Genomic DNA, 12,472 nt, shown 5'->3' with positions numbered 1-12,472 from the left:
TTGAAAGAAAGAAAAAAGTCTGAATTCTGAGATTCAATAATTCTGTCTCAGAATTCATGCTGTTTTATATTTTCTTTCTTTAAATTTTTTTTTACATGTGGCCCTAAAACTCTTCCGTAAAAAATAATGATAATTATTATTATTTTTTTTTTTAAATCAATCAATCAATAAATCAATCACGTGGACAGAAGAGGCGTGTGTTTCCAACACCGGGAGAGCCCTCCGGTGAGTCACGCCCCCCTCTCGCTCACTGTGCTGCTCTGAGAGGCTGAGAGTCTCCGCTCCGCAGCCTATAGAGAAGAGAGGAGGAGAGACAGGCACAGAGACCGAGGATACGGAGACACGGAGAATGGCGAGCACCTTCATCAACATGGGGCCGACAGCACCGCTCGTCCTGCCGCTGCTGCTGCTGGGGCTCGTGTGTCTGCTGCTGGGCCGCGTCCGCTGTCTCAACGGCGACGAGGACCAGGGCCAGGACACCGAGTGCAAGATGAAGAGCGTCACCGTGTCAGCGCTGCCGTTTCTGCGGGAGAACGACCTGAGCATCATGCACAGCCCGTCGGCCTCCGAGCCCAAGCTGCTCTTCTCCGTCAGGAACGATTTTCCCGGGGACGTGGTGGTGGTGGACGACCTGGAGAACACCGAGCTGCCCTTCTTCGTCCTGGGTGAGTGTTTTGCGGGACTCGCGGCGGTGCTAACGCCGCTCGTTAGGCACTTACAAACCGCCACAATTCATCACTATTTTGTAACATTATTACACCGCAGCATCAGTCTATTAGCTTAGGCCTGGCTACTGCATGTTATCACTGTTTTTGGGATAAAAACAAAGCATATATGTCACAAAAGAACAAGAACGAACAGTCGACATGACCATAAAATGAGCTGCTTTTTTCTCAAAATGTGTCACACAGGTGCAGTTAATTAGCTTAACAGTGTGTTTGGTTAAATCCTAATTTGCTCTTTATTATTATTGCAAAACAGGCCACTTAGCATCCCAATGCTAACAAACTTACTACGCCTGTCTCATGTAGTTATATTTAGTCCTTTTTACATATTATTTTTGCCTAAACCTACACACGTGTAACAGCTCACATGTGGTGAGTAGCAACAACAAAGCTAGTCTTGCTACAACTAACTTTACAGGCGTTGCTGCTGTCCTGCTGCTGTTACATTGTTGTCACGGGTAACTTTGTGTTCCTTTCATGTTATTTTTGGTGTTTTGTGTTGAAACAACTGACTGACTTCACAAAAAGCAGCTTTACTTTAAGTCTGTGTATCGTGGAGCTTTTTCTGGCAAGGGGTGGTAAACTTTGCTGGGTCTCTGTCCATGGTGCTGAACCCAACTCTCGCTGTCCATGGTGCTGAAGCTCCTCTCGCAGCACTTCATGGCAAGCTGAAGTTTGTTTATTATGTGAAGTTTCAATGATTTTGGTCATTGTTGATGTTATTATTATTTAGAGCTGCAACAAACGATTATTTTCATAATCGATTAATCTGTTGATTATTTTCTCGATTAATCGAGAATGTCAGAAAATGTTAAAAAATGTTGATCAGTGTTTGTCAAACCTGGAAATTCACTTTTAATGATATCTTTGTTACATGGAGCAAAGAAATTAAGAAAATATTCACATTTAAGAAGCTTCAAACTGATTAATCGATTATCAAAATAGTTGACGATTAATTTAGTAATCGATTAATAATCAGTTAATCTTTTATTATTCTTCCTCAACAGAAAAGATCTCACATTATTTGTGCCCCTGAGTTATTTTAACAACCAGGTTTTTTGTGAGGAGTAGAATTTACTTCTGAAACTTTTTGCATATGTTTTCTTTGTGTTTACAGTCGCACTCCGAAGTGTCAATTTACTTGCTCTGTTGCCTCTGTCTGTATTGTTATGAAACAAATTATTTCCTGTGTGCAGAGCAGGATGATAATGACACAGATCTAAACAGAGTGGGAAGTTGTGTGTTGATCAGCCTCATGTGACCTCCTACGACAGTAGTTTTAATGTAGCACTAGACATTTGTCAGTATTTAAAAGTTGAACAGCCCTAAACCTACACATCTTTGTTTTCACAAACTAGATCATGTCAATCATGTCATTATTAAATCTTGTAACATATTATTTAAAATCATTCTTAGTTCATTCTTTAGTGTGGACACAAAACACAGTTTGGATTTAAGCGATGATGTGCATCATTTGTCATAATTTAACGCTAATACTTTATCGGATGGATGAAAGAAAAGGTAAAAAATAAATAAATATATATATATATGTATATAAATATAATTGTCATCGTATTCATCAGCCACATTAGCATCGGCCACACTTAAACCTATATCAGTTGACCGCTATACTGTAGCCCCACACGTGCACAATCCCAAGAATCCCTTTTCAGAAAGAAAAGAACAATTTAATTATATTATCTGACCTTTTAATGAATGTATTCAATAATGATATTTCATGCCCTCAGCTTTATTTACAGTTTACAGATAATAGCTTGATTCGGATTCATTGATTTTTGTGTACAAGTATTTAACAAAGAGATCATGATTTGTCTTTCTAGCTGAGTTCCTCCTGCTTGTTTTTGGTATGAGACAAATTTAGCTGTAACTGCTTTTCATTGTGTTGCGTAATTGGTGGATTTCTGTTCATCTGTTCACTCTTATTCAGAATATGAGTAGTCTTATTTTCCATTGACTAAATACTTTGTGTGTGCTAATGCTGTACTTAGCAAGCAAAGCCAAACTGCTCTATTTGCTCCATGGAATTGTGATCTGTTGAGTGTTTCAGTTGGAACTGTTTTTAATCTTTGTCATCTCCAAAAACTAGATGATTCCAGTGTCCTGCAGTTTTGCTGTTAGTTACATCTGAGTCGCCTGCTGTGAGGAGCATAATCAACCCTGTAGACGTTGCACATTATGGGTTAATATTTAATGAAATGTGGCTGTTGCCACTGTTTCTCCCATTTGAGTCAGTTTTAAACAGATTGATAGTGCGAGCATGTTTGGAAATGTCTCGAAACACGAATAAAACAGCTACCATTTTTCTGTTTTTGTCAGTCTGTGGTGTAGCTCTGCATCTCTGACTGTGAGCACTCGGCTTGTGTGTTTTCCAATGTCAAATATGTGTCTGTGGTAGCATTTTGAGAGCTGCTGGTTCAGCAGCACATATTTAGTATTCTGTGTAACCATGGCATAATTCAGAAAAAGAAAATTATTTAAAAAGTAGGTTTGCTCTGTTAAACTGTCTATGTATTTGTTGCCACGCCGTTCCTTATGACCTGTTGAGCTTTCTTCTTTGTATTCTTTATTATGCAGAAACAGCATGTGCCCGTACAAAGCCTGTAGGAAATCTCAAAATAACAATTATCAGGTAATTGCCTGCCAAATTGCAGGGGAATGTGTTGCTTGTAAACAGTGGCATGGCTGACATGAATGCACAGCAAATGTTTGCGTCAATGACTCCATAGCTTTGTCGAAATGTAGTGTAAATATGAGTTTGAATTCCCTTATATCAGTTCATGTGTAAAATCCAGTAGCAGCTTCATCAGCGACCACCTCACAAATGTTAAATATGTAGAAATATTCACTGTGACACATCACTCAGTACATATACATGCACAGTTTAATCGAGATAAGGCCATAGTCTGACTAAGACGGGCAATATGACAACTTGCCGAGTCTGAGTATACATGAAAATCTATTTATTGGCTGTGTACGTCTGACTCCACCTCCGTAGGTGGTGCTGTATGTCTCTATAAGCTAGTGCGTATTGAATCATTTTCCTTTTGACCTTTACGTCACAGAAAAACAAGGTGGATTGTGCAGTATGTTTTGTACCTGCTGTACATGTCAATAAAAGTCCAAAAGTGAGTCTTCTCCGTAGCTTTTGCTCTTACTGCAGTTTACACACTGTCTCCTTGTACTTCCGGGTCAAAGATTGGGAAATAAATTTTGGTCTAACTCAAGTCCGACTAGGCGTATACATGCAGGAGTAATCAGACTATGAATCGCATTATCCTGGTATGTTAGTCCGACTAGGACTAGCTCGATTTTAGTCATACTAGCTTGTTTTTATGAAATAAGAAAACCAAATTATTGTCCTAGCACTGACTAAGTTCTGGCTAAATCCGCCTCTTTGCGGAGTTGTGGCTCCTTATTGGAGGAAGTATTGCAGGACACTGTAAAAGTTTCTTCTATATTTATTGCCAGAGCCCTGAGATTGAGAGACCAACATCAAATTGGTCAAATGATCAAATGTCAGTCAGATTGTATTTAACACAGATTTGAACAAAAGAACAGCAGCTGTAAGTTGAGGCTAAACTTATTTTGATAGGATTTCACACAAAAAGTGTTTTGTTTTATGGTAAAACATGGATAGCAATGGGTATTGTTGCCATCTTTAATCTAGTAATATGCTTTTTGGCTACCAGTTTTGGATATGTTCCTGATTTGGTGTCAGATATTTGAGTGAAGGATAAAAAGATTTACAACAATTTAACAAAACTTGATACATTTTGATTGTTCTTACTGGAGCAGGTAGAATAGAGATATTGATTTCAGAATTCCAGTTTTATTGACAGTTAACTGAATTTCTTCCATAAACACATTTTCTTTATTTTTTCTACTTTGACCCAGCAGATTTTGTGTGAACCCCTGTGGAGCCATTGTCACAATAGATTGATTCAGGCCCATTTTTTTAGTACCTAAGCAAACACACACACACACACACACACGCACAAAAGTGCCTACACAATTACAAAATCATTCTTATGTCTATTATTATAAATCTCCATATGGATATTGTAAAATCGCCCCGTAAAGATCCCTAATGAAGTTTGGAGCATTACGGAGTGTTGGACCACAAGGCCTCGGCACTTCTTTGACTACTTTGAATAGTTCGTTTAAAGGCCTAATTTGGATGGAAGTTAATTTGTTACAGAGTGCAGGGAAATAAGCTAAGGCAAATGCACTTTACAATAGATGTCTCAAGACTGGCGGTGCATATTAATGAGTGTGAACTTGTGTCTGACATTTTGTTATGCAGCATTCTTCTGCGGGAAAACTTTTAATGAAAATTCACACTGGGGAGCCCAACAAAAAAAATTCACATTCATGGTGCAACAAGCGTCCCTGCTCCACCCAAACATAAACCCTCAGGGCAGCCTGCATTTTTTTTTTTCTTCAATTGTTTGGCCACTTGATTTCTTAAAGCATTTAACAAAGCCTGCTCTGGGAAAGTAAAGGTGCCAGCTTTGAATTACAATCAAGAACTTTTGTATACATTTGCCTAAATGTTGTGTGGCAGTAATTACATTCACACTCCACTTGTAATAAGGTGAATTCTTGTTTGTAAGAGTACATAACTCTTTCAAGATTTTGGACTTAAGGATCCAGTTCACTCCAGGACCTTATGAAACTTGCATCACATACTTTATGATTAATGAGGTACAGGGCAGCACTCAGCATATCTTTTGCCCCTTCACCGGTTTCTGTGTGTAAGCACACAGAAAACATAATGTGCTTACAAATAGAGCACATTACAGCTCCCTGTATGCTCCAGCATGATACACAGACTCTTACTCCCACTGAAAACATGTCTGCCAGCGAGCACACAAGCTGAAACGTTAAAGCTTAAACTTCACGATGAGTTAAGAACATGTTCCCGACTTAATCTCATTCCAGTACAAAACACCAAAGTCCTTTGAGAAACTGTTTGTTTTTAGCTTGCACTGACACAGTAGCTACTGGTGCACTGCTGCCACGTTTAGTTACTCTGTGTCATGTAGGTCAATCAGAACACGTTTTCAAACACTTAAGACCCAGACCCACATTTGAAGTTACTGATGAAGGCAGCGATGGATCATTGACTATTGTGTGTCATAATGTAAGAAACACAGATTTTTTCTGTGGACTTTGGTGCGGGGGACTTAGGGGTTTTTCAAAGTGACACAAACAACATTGTAGTGCCAGAAAAGAATGTCTTAATGGTGAGAAAAAGCAGCAAACATATTCTATATTAGATGAGGCTTTTGTTTAGTGGCTGTGATCATTTCTGTGGTTGGTTGCTGGCTCTATCAGCATCTCCTACAACCACACATACCATAAAAATGAGCCGTCTCTTTCAAGTCTATAGGTAAGCAGTGTTTGACAGTACAAAGATAACACTACTGCCGTATTTCCACTGGCTCGCTTCGGCACGGCACGGTTTAGGTTGCATCTCCACTACAAAAAAAGTACATACTCAACGTGGGCGGAGTCATCACTGCATGGCTGCGTGAAACTTCGTTTTATACTGATCTACATTTCGGCGCTGTTCGGCTTGATTTCTGTGTCGGATGTCTCTTTCTGTGACGGCACTAGGACCAATCAGTGGCCGACAGTCTGACCAATCATCGCATAGTACCTACTCAGCACGCTTTTAGAACCTCCGCTGAGCAGGTACTAAAAATAGTCCCTGGTACCAGGTACTATGCTAGTGGAAACGCTATTTAAACCGTGCCGTGGTGAGGCGAGGCGAGTAGAGCCAGTGGACATACGGCATAACTGTAACACTAGTGGGTTTTGACACTGTGAAAACCTCAGTCAATTATTATACTGTACAAAATTACAGCTTATAGCACACTGTACCCCCATTGGTCAGCAGCTGAGTCCTGCTGGTGAGTGCAGTCCTCTATTCTTGTCCACATCTCTTCAGAACACAAGTTTTCAAAGACCTCAGAGAGACGGACTGCAAACTTTATTGAGATGGCCATTTAAGATGTTTGCCTCATATTGGGAAGTTATCAGGATTGCATTTGAGAAATGCATCTGGTTTTAAAATGCATGTGTTTCTGTGATGGGCCGCGCACAATTTGAAATCCACTCCCCCAAACCACCCCACCTTTTACAATAGCTCATATTTTTCTTGCCAAATTGCCTCACTGTGTAAGCATCAAAGAGGCAATTTAAAAATAGGGGGATTCTGTGACTGACAGTAAATTTCAGCTGCAGGACTGCAGCCTCTCGTTAGTGTCAGAGAAGCAAGGATATGCTATTAAAAATTTACCCTTTTGCTGTTGTGTCATAAATATTGTGGTGAGGTAATAACATTGACCACGGAGAGATTTAAGCTATATTTACGCTTGAGGTTATTTGCACATCTGGGCCAGAGGCTCATGGAGGGAAGTCGGCGCTCAACTGTTTCTCATTCAAGCTTTCTGGGCTTTTGTGGATCAATAATTTGGCTGATGCAACTCGGCTCCATGCAGCAGAAAGTTTTATACGGCTGCCAGTGAAACGGCTATTAAACTCCAGTGGCGTTTTACATGAGTCCTGAGTGCATTGTGCCCTTCGTAAACTTTTTTTTTTAGGGGATTCAGTGCTGACAGGACATCCAGTGCTGCAATAAATTTCAGAATTAGAGTCTCTTTACCCAGTCCTTGACTTGTGATTGCTTGTTTTTCTCCTATCTGACACAGGTGCAGTGTAAATGACTTATTTTTGGACAAGCAGTATATACTAGAGATGTTCCGATACCATTTTTTCCCTCCCGATATACCGATTCCGATACTTGTGCTGTGGGTATCGGCCGATACCGAGTACCGATACCGATACCAGTGTGTTATAAAAAAATATATATCATACTACGCCTGCATGACTGTGATATGATTATCATCACCAAATCCTTTACCGTATCAGTCACGGGTGTCAGACAGTGGAATAATCTGGATGAGGAGATGAAACGGAGTGTATTTAAAAAGAAGTATGTAGAGATGACCATTAATCGATACAGAATGACCCAGGAGGAAAGTATGACAAAGGTCAGAGACAGAAATCTGTAGACACCGTGAGGATACGGCAGTGGAAGCAAATGTAACCAAACAACAGCTGACATACATGGAGTCTGATTGACTGTCTAGAGCTAGACTGCATCTCTGAGTGCTACCTGATGCTGAAACATGTTTTTGTCAAAATGTCTTAAGAAAAAGAAAAATGATGTATTGTATGATGAAAATATGTATTCTGTGGGTAATGGGGATGGGACTAGATAAGCTTTTGCTTCTCCGGCTTTCCCTTTTGGTTATGTGTATTGTTTAAACTACACTAAGATGATGTGTGATGATGAGTGATCTAACTGACATGACCGAAATAAACATATATATATATACATATATAAATAAATCATTGGTGGTAAGGTTTGGCTCAGGTTAAACCCTCTGTAAAACATGAACGAATACAGCAAATGGACATCATTTATTTTTACCAGTGATATGTTATTTAGTTTTTCAGCTTGTACGTTTGTTTTGACTCTGGTCCAAACACCGCAGCACTGGCAGAGCTTCATGTTTCCATGACGACTGACCGGGAAAGGACGCGCGTGACATCATTTTTACTCGACTCCAGATTGTTAAAATGAGTCTCTGAAGTAACGTTAAACTTTAAAAACAGAGGCATACATACGCAGGACACAGGTACGCTGGTTAGTTGTAGCGCTGCTCTTTTCGTTTAATAAACGGGCCGCTCCAGTTTGACGTTAGACGCGCTAACGGAGCTAGCGCAGCTAACAACGCTAACGGAGCTAACTGGTAAATACTGCCAAACCGCCGACATGATGAGCTAACGTTAGCTCCTTGTCTACAGGTGTCGGGTTATCCGTTCTTCTTCACGCCTCTAAAACAACACAGCGCAACTGTTTCAAGAGCGGCGAAGAAGAACTGCGTCAGAGCTAACGGTGCTCTATTAAATAACGTGGTATCGGATCGGTGCATGGACTCCAGTACTCGCCGATACCGATACCCACATTTTCGGCAGTATCGGAGGCATTTCCGATACCGGTATCGGAATCGGAACAACTCTAGTATATACAGTAGGGGTGGGTCAAAATATAGAATTTGGTGGTGTAACATTATCCTTCCTCGTGCAATATGATAATCAATACACCAGGGCAAATATCAATATTTTAATGAACAAATAAGGCGCTCAAAAATAAACAATCCTTGCCAGTTTCACTTGCCGGGCGGCGCTACTTCATGTCTCCTCGTGGTGGCGCTGCTCAAATGAATGAGGGAAACTTGGGTGGAAAATTACCTGGCAGAAGAAGAGGGAGTTTTTAGACTTTATGCACTTTTTTCTCTATGTTGTGAATAAATAGAAAAAAACTGCACTTTTAACTTTTCAAGGGACATTTTATTTTCTTCAGTTAGACAGATATCGTAGTCTATCGCTTTGTGCAATATATTGATGATCGCAGAATCGTTGTATCGTGATATGGTTGGTATCATGTAGACGTGCAACTATTGATTATTTTCTCGATTAATCGACTAATTGTTTGGCCCATAAAATGTCAGAAAACGTTAATAAATTTTGATCAGTGTTTGTCAAACCTAAAAATGATGATGTTCTCGAATGTCTTGTTTTGTCCACAAACCAAATTGATTCAGTTTTAATGATTTCTTTGTTATATGGAGCAAAGAAACCAGGTAATCATGAAAAAAGTATCAAAACAAATAATCAATTATCAAAATAGTTTAGTAGATTTATAGTAGTGGATTAATTTAGTAATCGATTATTAATCAAGCAATTGTTTCAGCTGTAGTATTGTGGCCATGTATCACGTATCGTATCACGATTCCCACCACGAGGACCAACCACGAGGACTTCAACCTTTAGATTGGTTGCTATTGCTGCTTTAACTACTGTAAATTCTTCAAAGATATCACTTTTATTTAAAGGAGGTAGAGGTCAAACAATGTGGTTTTTCTGTCACTGATGTCGTTGCTGATTTTTAGAAATGAGGGCAGTCAATTATTTTTTTCTTCTTTTTTTTCCCGTATCTGTATATAAGTGTAACAAATAATACATACAACAGTGCTAAACTTCAGTAACCAGGCACTCTCTTCAATCTATGCATTATGTCTTGCACTGCAGTCCAATTAAAAACAGTATTTAGAATGAAAATAATGTATAATTTAGATATTAAATACAAACACCTTTCTCCTCATGCTCCCCACCCCAAGTGCAAATGAAAAACTGCCTTCAGGTTGCATTAAAAACATGAAAATCTCTCCCTACTACCTTTGATTGATTTGTCCCTATGGGCTACTGTGCAGACATAGGGAAAATATCCATATATTTTATAATTGTCATTTCCACTGATGTTATTCACACAGAAGTGTGAAGTTCTTTCTCTTTACATTCGCTCCATTCCAACTCCCAGTTTTAATCCTTTTCTCGAAATTCTGCTGGTATTATAACTCTCCTTTGGTGCACTGATGAAACTTTTACTGGAAGTGATGTGAAGTGTGTAAATGCTAAAGAAAGTGGACTGGTATGGATTTTCCCCCCAGTATGGATTTTGACACTGCTATGCTGAGCAGTTGTGCCCTCACTCATGTAAAGTAGCAATGATGTTATTACACAAGTCGGTGGCAGCGAAGCACTAAACCCCGACTATAGTCCACTAGAAAGAGGGAGCAAGAGAGAGAGATTTGCTGCAGACTGCATTCATCACACTCACTCATCTGGAGAACAGACAGTATCTGAGAACACATTCTGCCGTCTTTGGTTATGAAGCCCAAAGAAAATGCGACTGCAGTGTGTGATTTTTCATTCCAGAATCAAATATAGGGCTGCACAATATACTGTTTAAGTTTAGTTTGGCACTATAGGGGCACAAAATACATTATTTTGACAGATATTCAACTCTGTAACTATATAAAATTGCAACATTGACTAAAAAACACACTCAAATCATGATGATTTGACTCACTCTTATCTCCGTCATTACAATAATAGCCTCATGTCATCATATGTTTCTGTTCTTTTTACGGAATGTTAAGGCAGAAGGAAAAATGAATCATTACTGCACTGAACAGGCTGAGTGACAGTGGCTGAAGAAATGGTCACAGCCCAGCAATTTGTGTCAGCTTCTCTCTCTCTCTGTCTCTCTCTCTCCCCCTCATTTCCCATCTGGTCTCTGTCTTGCTATGGTGTAACCCTGCATTGTGTTCTTTCAGTGGAGACAATTGTTATGTTGCTGCTGCTGCACCTTCCAACACACACTGAGCCAGTGTTACTCCTCTGTGCCCGTCTGTGTACACACAGTGGCCTTCAGTGTTGTTGCTGTTACTGCCGATGTATAACAGATCAGATCAGTCACGTGCGTCGAGCATAGCGTAAGACCACTGAGTGTGCTTTGTCAGACCAAAAGTAATTGTTTTTTTAAATGGAATGACTTCAATTGCAGCCTGTTCTGCTTAAAAACAGCAGGGCTCAGGTGCGTGTGTCGGCCTCCTCTGTCTCCCTCCTTCACTGCACATCTCAGTTCTAAACTCTCCTCTCTGGCCACTGAACTGCACCTGCCACTCGTCCCTCCACTACAGTCTCACCGTCTTGACCTCAGACTCTGTTTTTGTCTCAGTCAAAGTGGCATCATCACTCTGATATGCTCTTCAGTACGATGGGGTTGAACAAAGTGCATCGTCCCCGACTTGTTTTCATATCCTCTGGCCTCTAACTTGTGGATGTTGTAACTGACTTCAGGTGTTGTGTTTTTTTTTATATAGGAATCAGCTCACTTGATACATGGCTTGGGGCGGGATTGGATCGAACAGTATAGCGGGTTATCGTTTAACCAAAAGGGTTCAATCCCCTGCTGCGCTAGACACAGCAAGATGCTTCAGTCCATATTGCTTCTGGTAGCTGTGCTGGCCGTGTGTGAATGGTTATGATGTGTGTGAAAAGATAGATGCGCTGTATAAATGAGTGAGTGAATTTTTGTGCAAGTCGTCTTTCAACTTTTCAAAGTTGTGGGATCGATTCCCGGGTCTGCTATTCTACATCCTTGGGCAAGACACTTAACCTGAGTAAAAAATGTACCATTTTTGTGTAAAGCAGATTTGAATGGTCATCAAGACGAGAATAGTGCTACATAAATACAGATCATTACCTGCTGTTTCTTTACAAGACAAGAGTTTTGTTGACTCTGTGGTACAAAATGGCTCACTTTTTTGTGAATGGTGGAGAACACACACATATCCCTCTGTTTTCTGTCTGTTTTTGGTGAACATGAATGAATGTATGTATGCACCCAGTTCTCTTCAGTAGTGGCTAACACGTCTCTGTATACTTTATTCAAGAGACAGGCTTGGTATTAAATGAGGTATATCTCATATTATACCATATGATATGCAAGGCTATTTTTAAATTCTGTGATACACAGTATTATTTTATTGAACAAGCCCAATCTTGACAAGACCTGTTTTTTGTTTATGTCTATTGAACATAAAGTGATATATTCTTAATGTCTCCATATTACTTTACACTTTAGGTTTGGCAAAACAATCCCTACACAGGATAAAATGAGCTTCCATGTTCCTTCCACTTCAGCTCTGTGCTTTGTTTGTGGTTCTCTGCTGCATTTCAATCCCGCACAAAGTTTACCAACGATTTGCTTGTCATGCTCGGTGTGCTTTGGGCCAGATTTGCGA

The 12,472-nt window shown here is 39.9% G+C and overlaps 1 protein-coding gene across 6 annotated transcripts in view; it reads left to right on the top strand.

The window, feature by feature from the left end:
* The first annotated feature begins 280 nt into the window (after positions 1-280).
* astn1 (astrotactin 1) overlaps positions 281-12,472 on the top strand; it is a 384,487-nt gene continuing 372,295 nt past the window's right edge. For 5 of the 6 annotated variants that reach the window (XM_058632934.1, XM_058632930.1, XM_058632932.1 and 2 more), the window contains exon 1: positions 281-665. In XM_058632934.1, the coding sequence (XP_058488917.1) occupies positions 350-665 (316 nt within the window). In that variant the 5' untranslated portion in view covers positions 281-349. The remainder of the gene's footprint in view (positions 666-12,472) is intronic. The other variant, XM_058632933.1, reaches the window with a different exon arrangement.

The sequence above is a fragment of the Solea solea genome, chromosome 1 (assembly GCF_958295425.1).
Source record: "Solea solea chromosome 1, fSolSol10.1, whole genome shotgun sequence".
Classification (NCBI taxonomy): Eukaryota; Metazoa; Chordata; class Actinopteri; order Pleuronectiformes; family Soleidae; genus Solea; species Solea solea.
The sequence above is the reverse complement of the archived record's forward strand: the minus strand, read 5'-3'. Positions and strand labels throughout refer to the sequence as shown.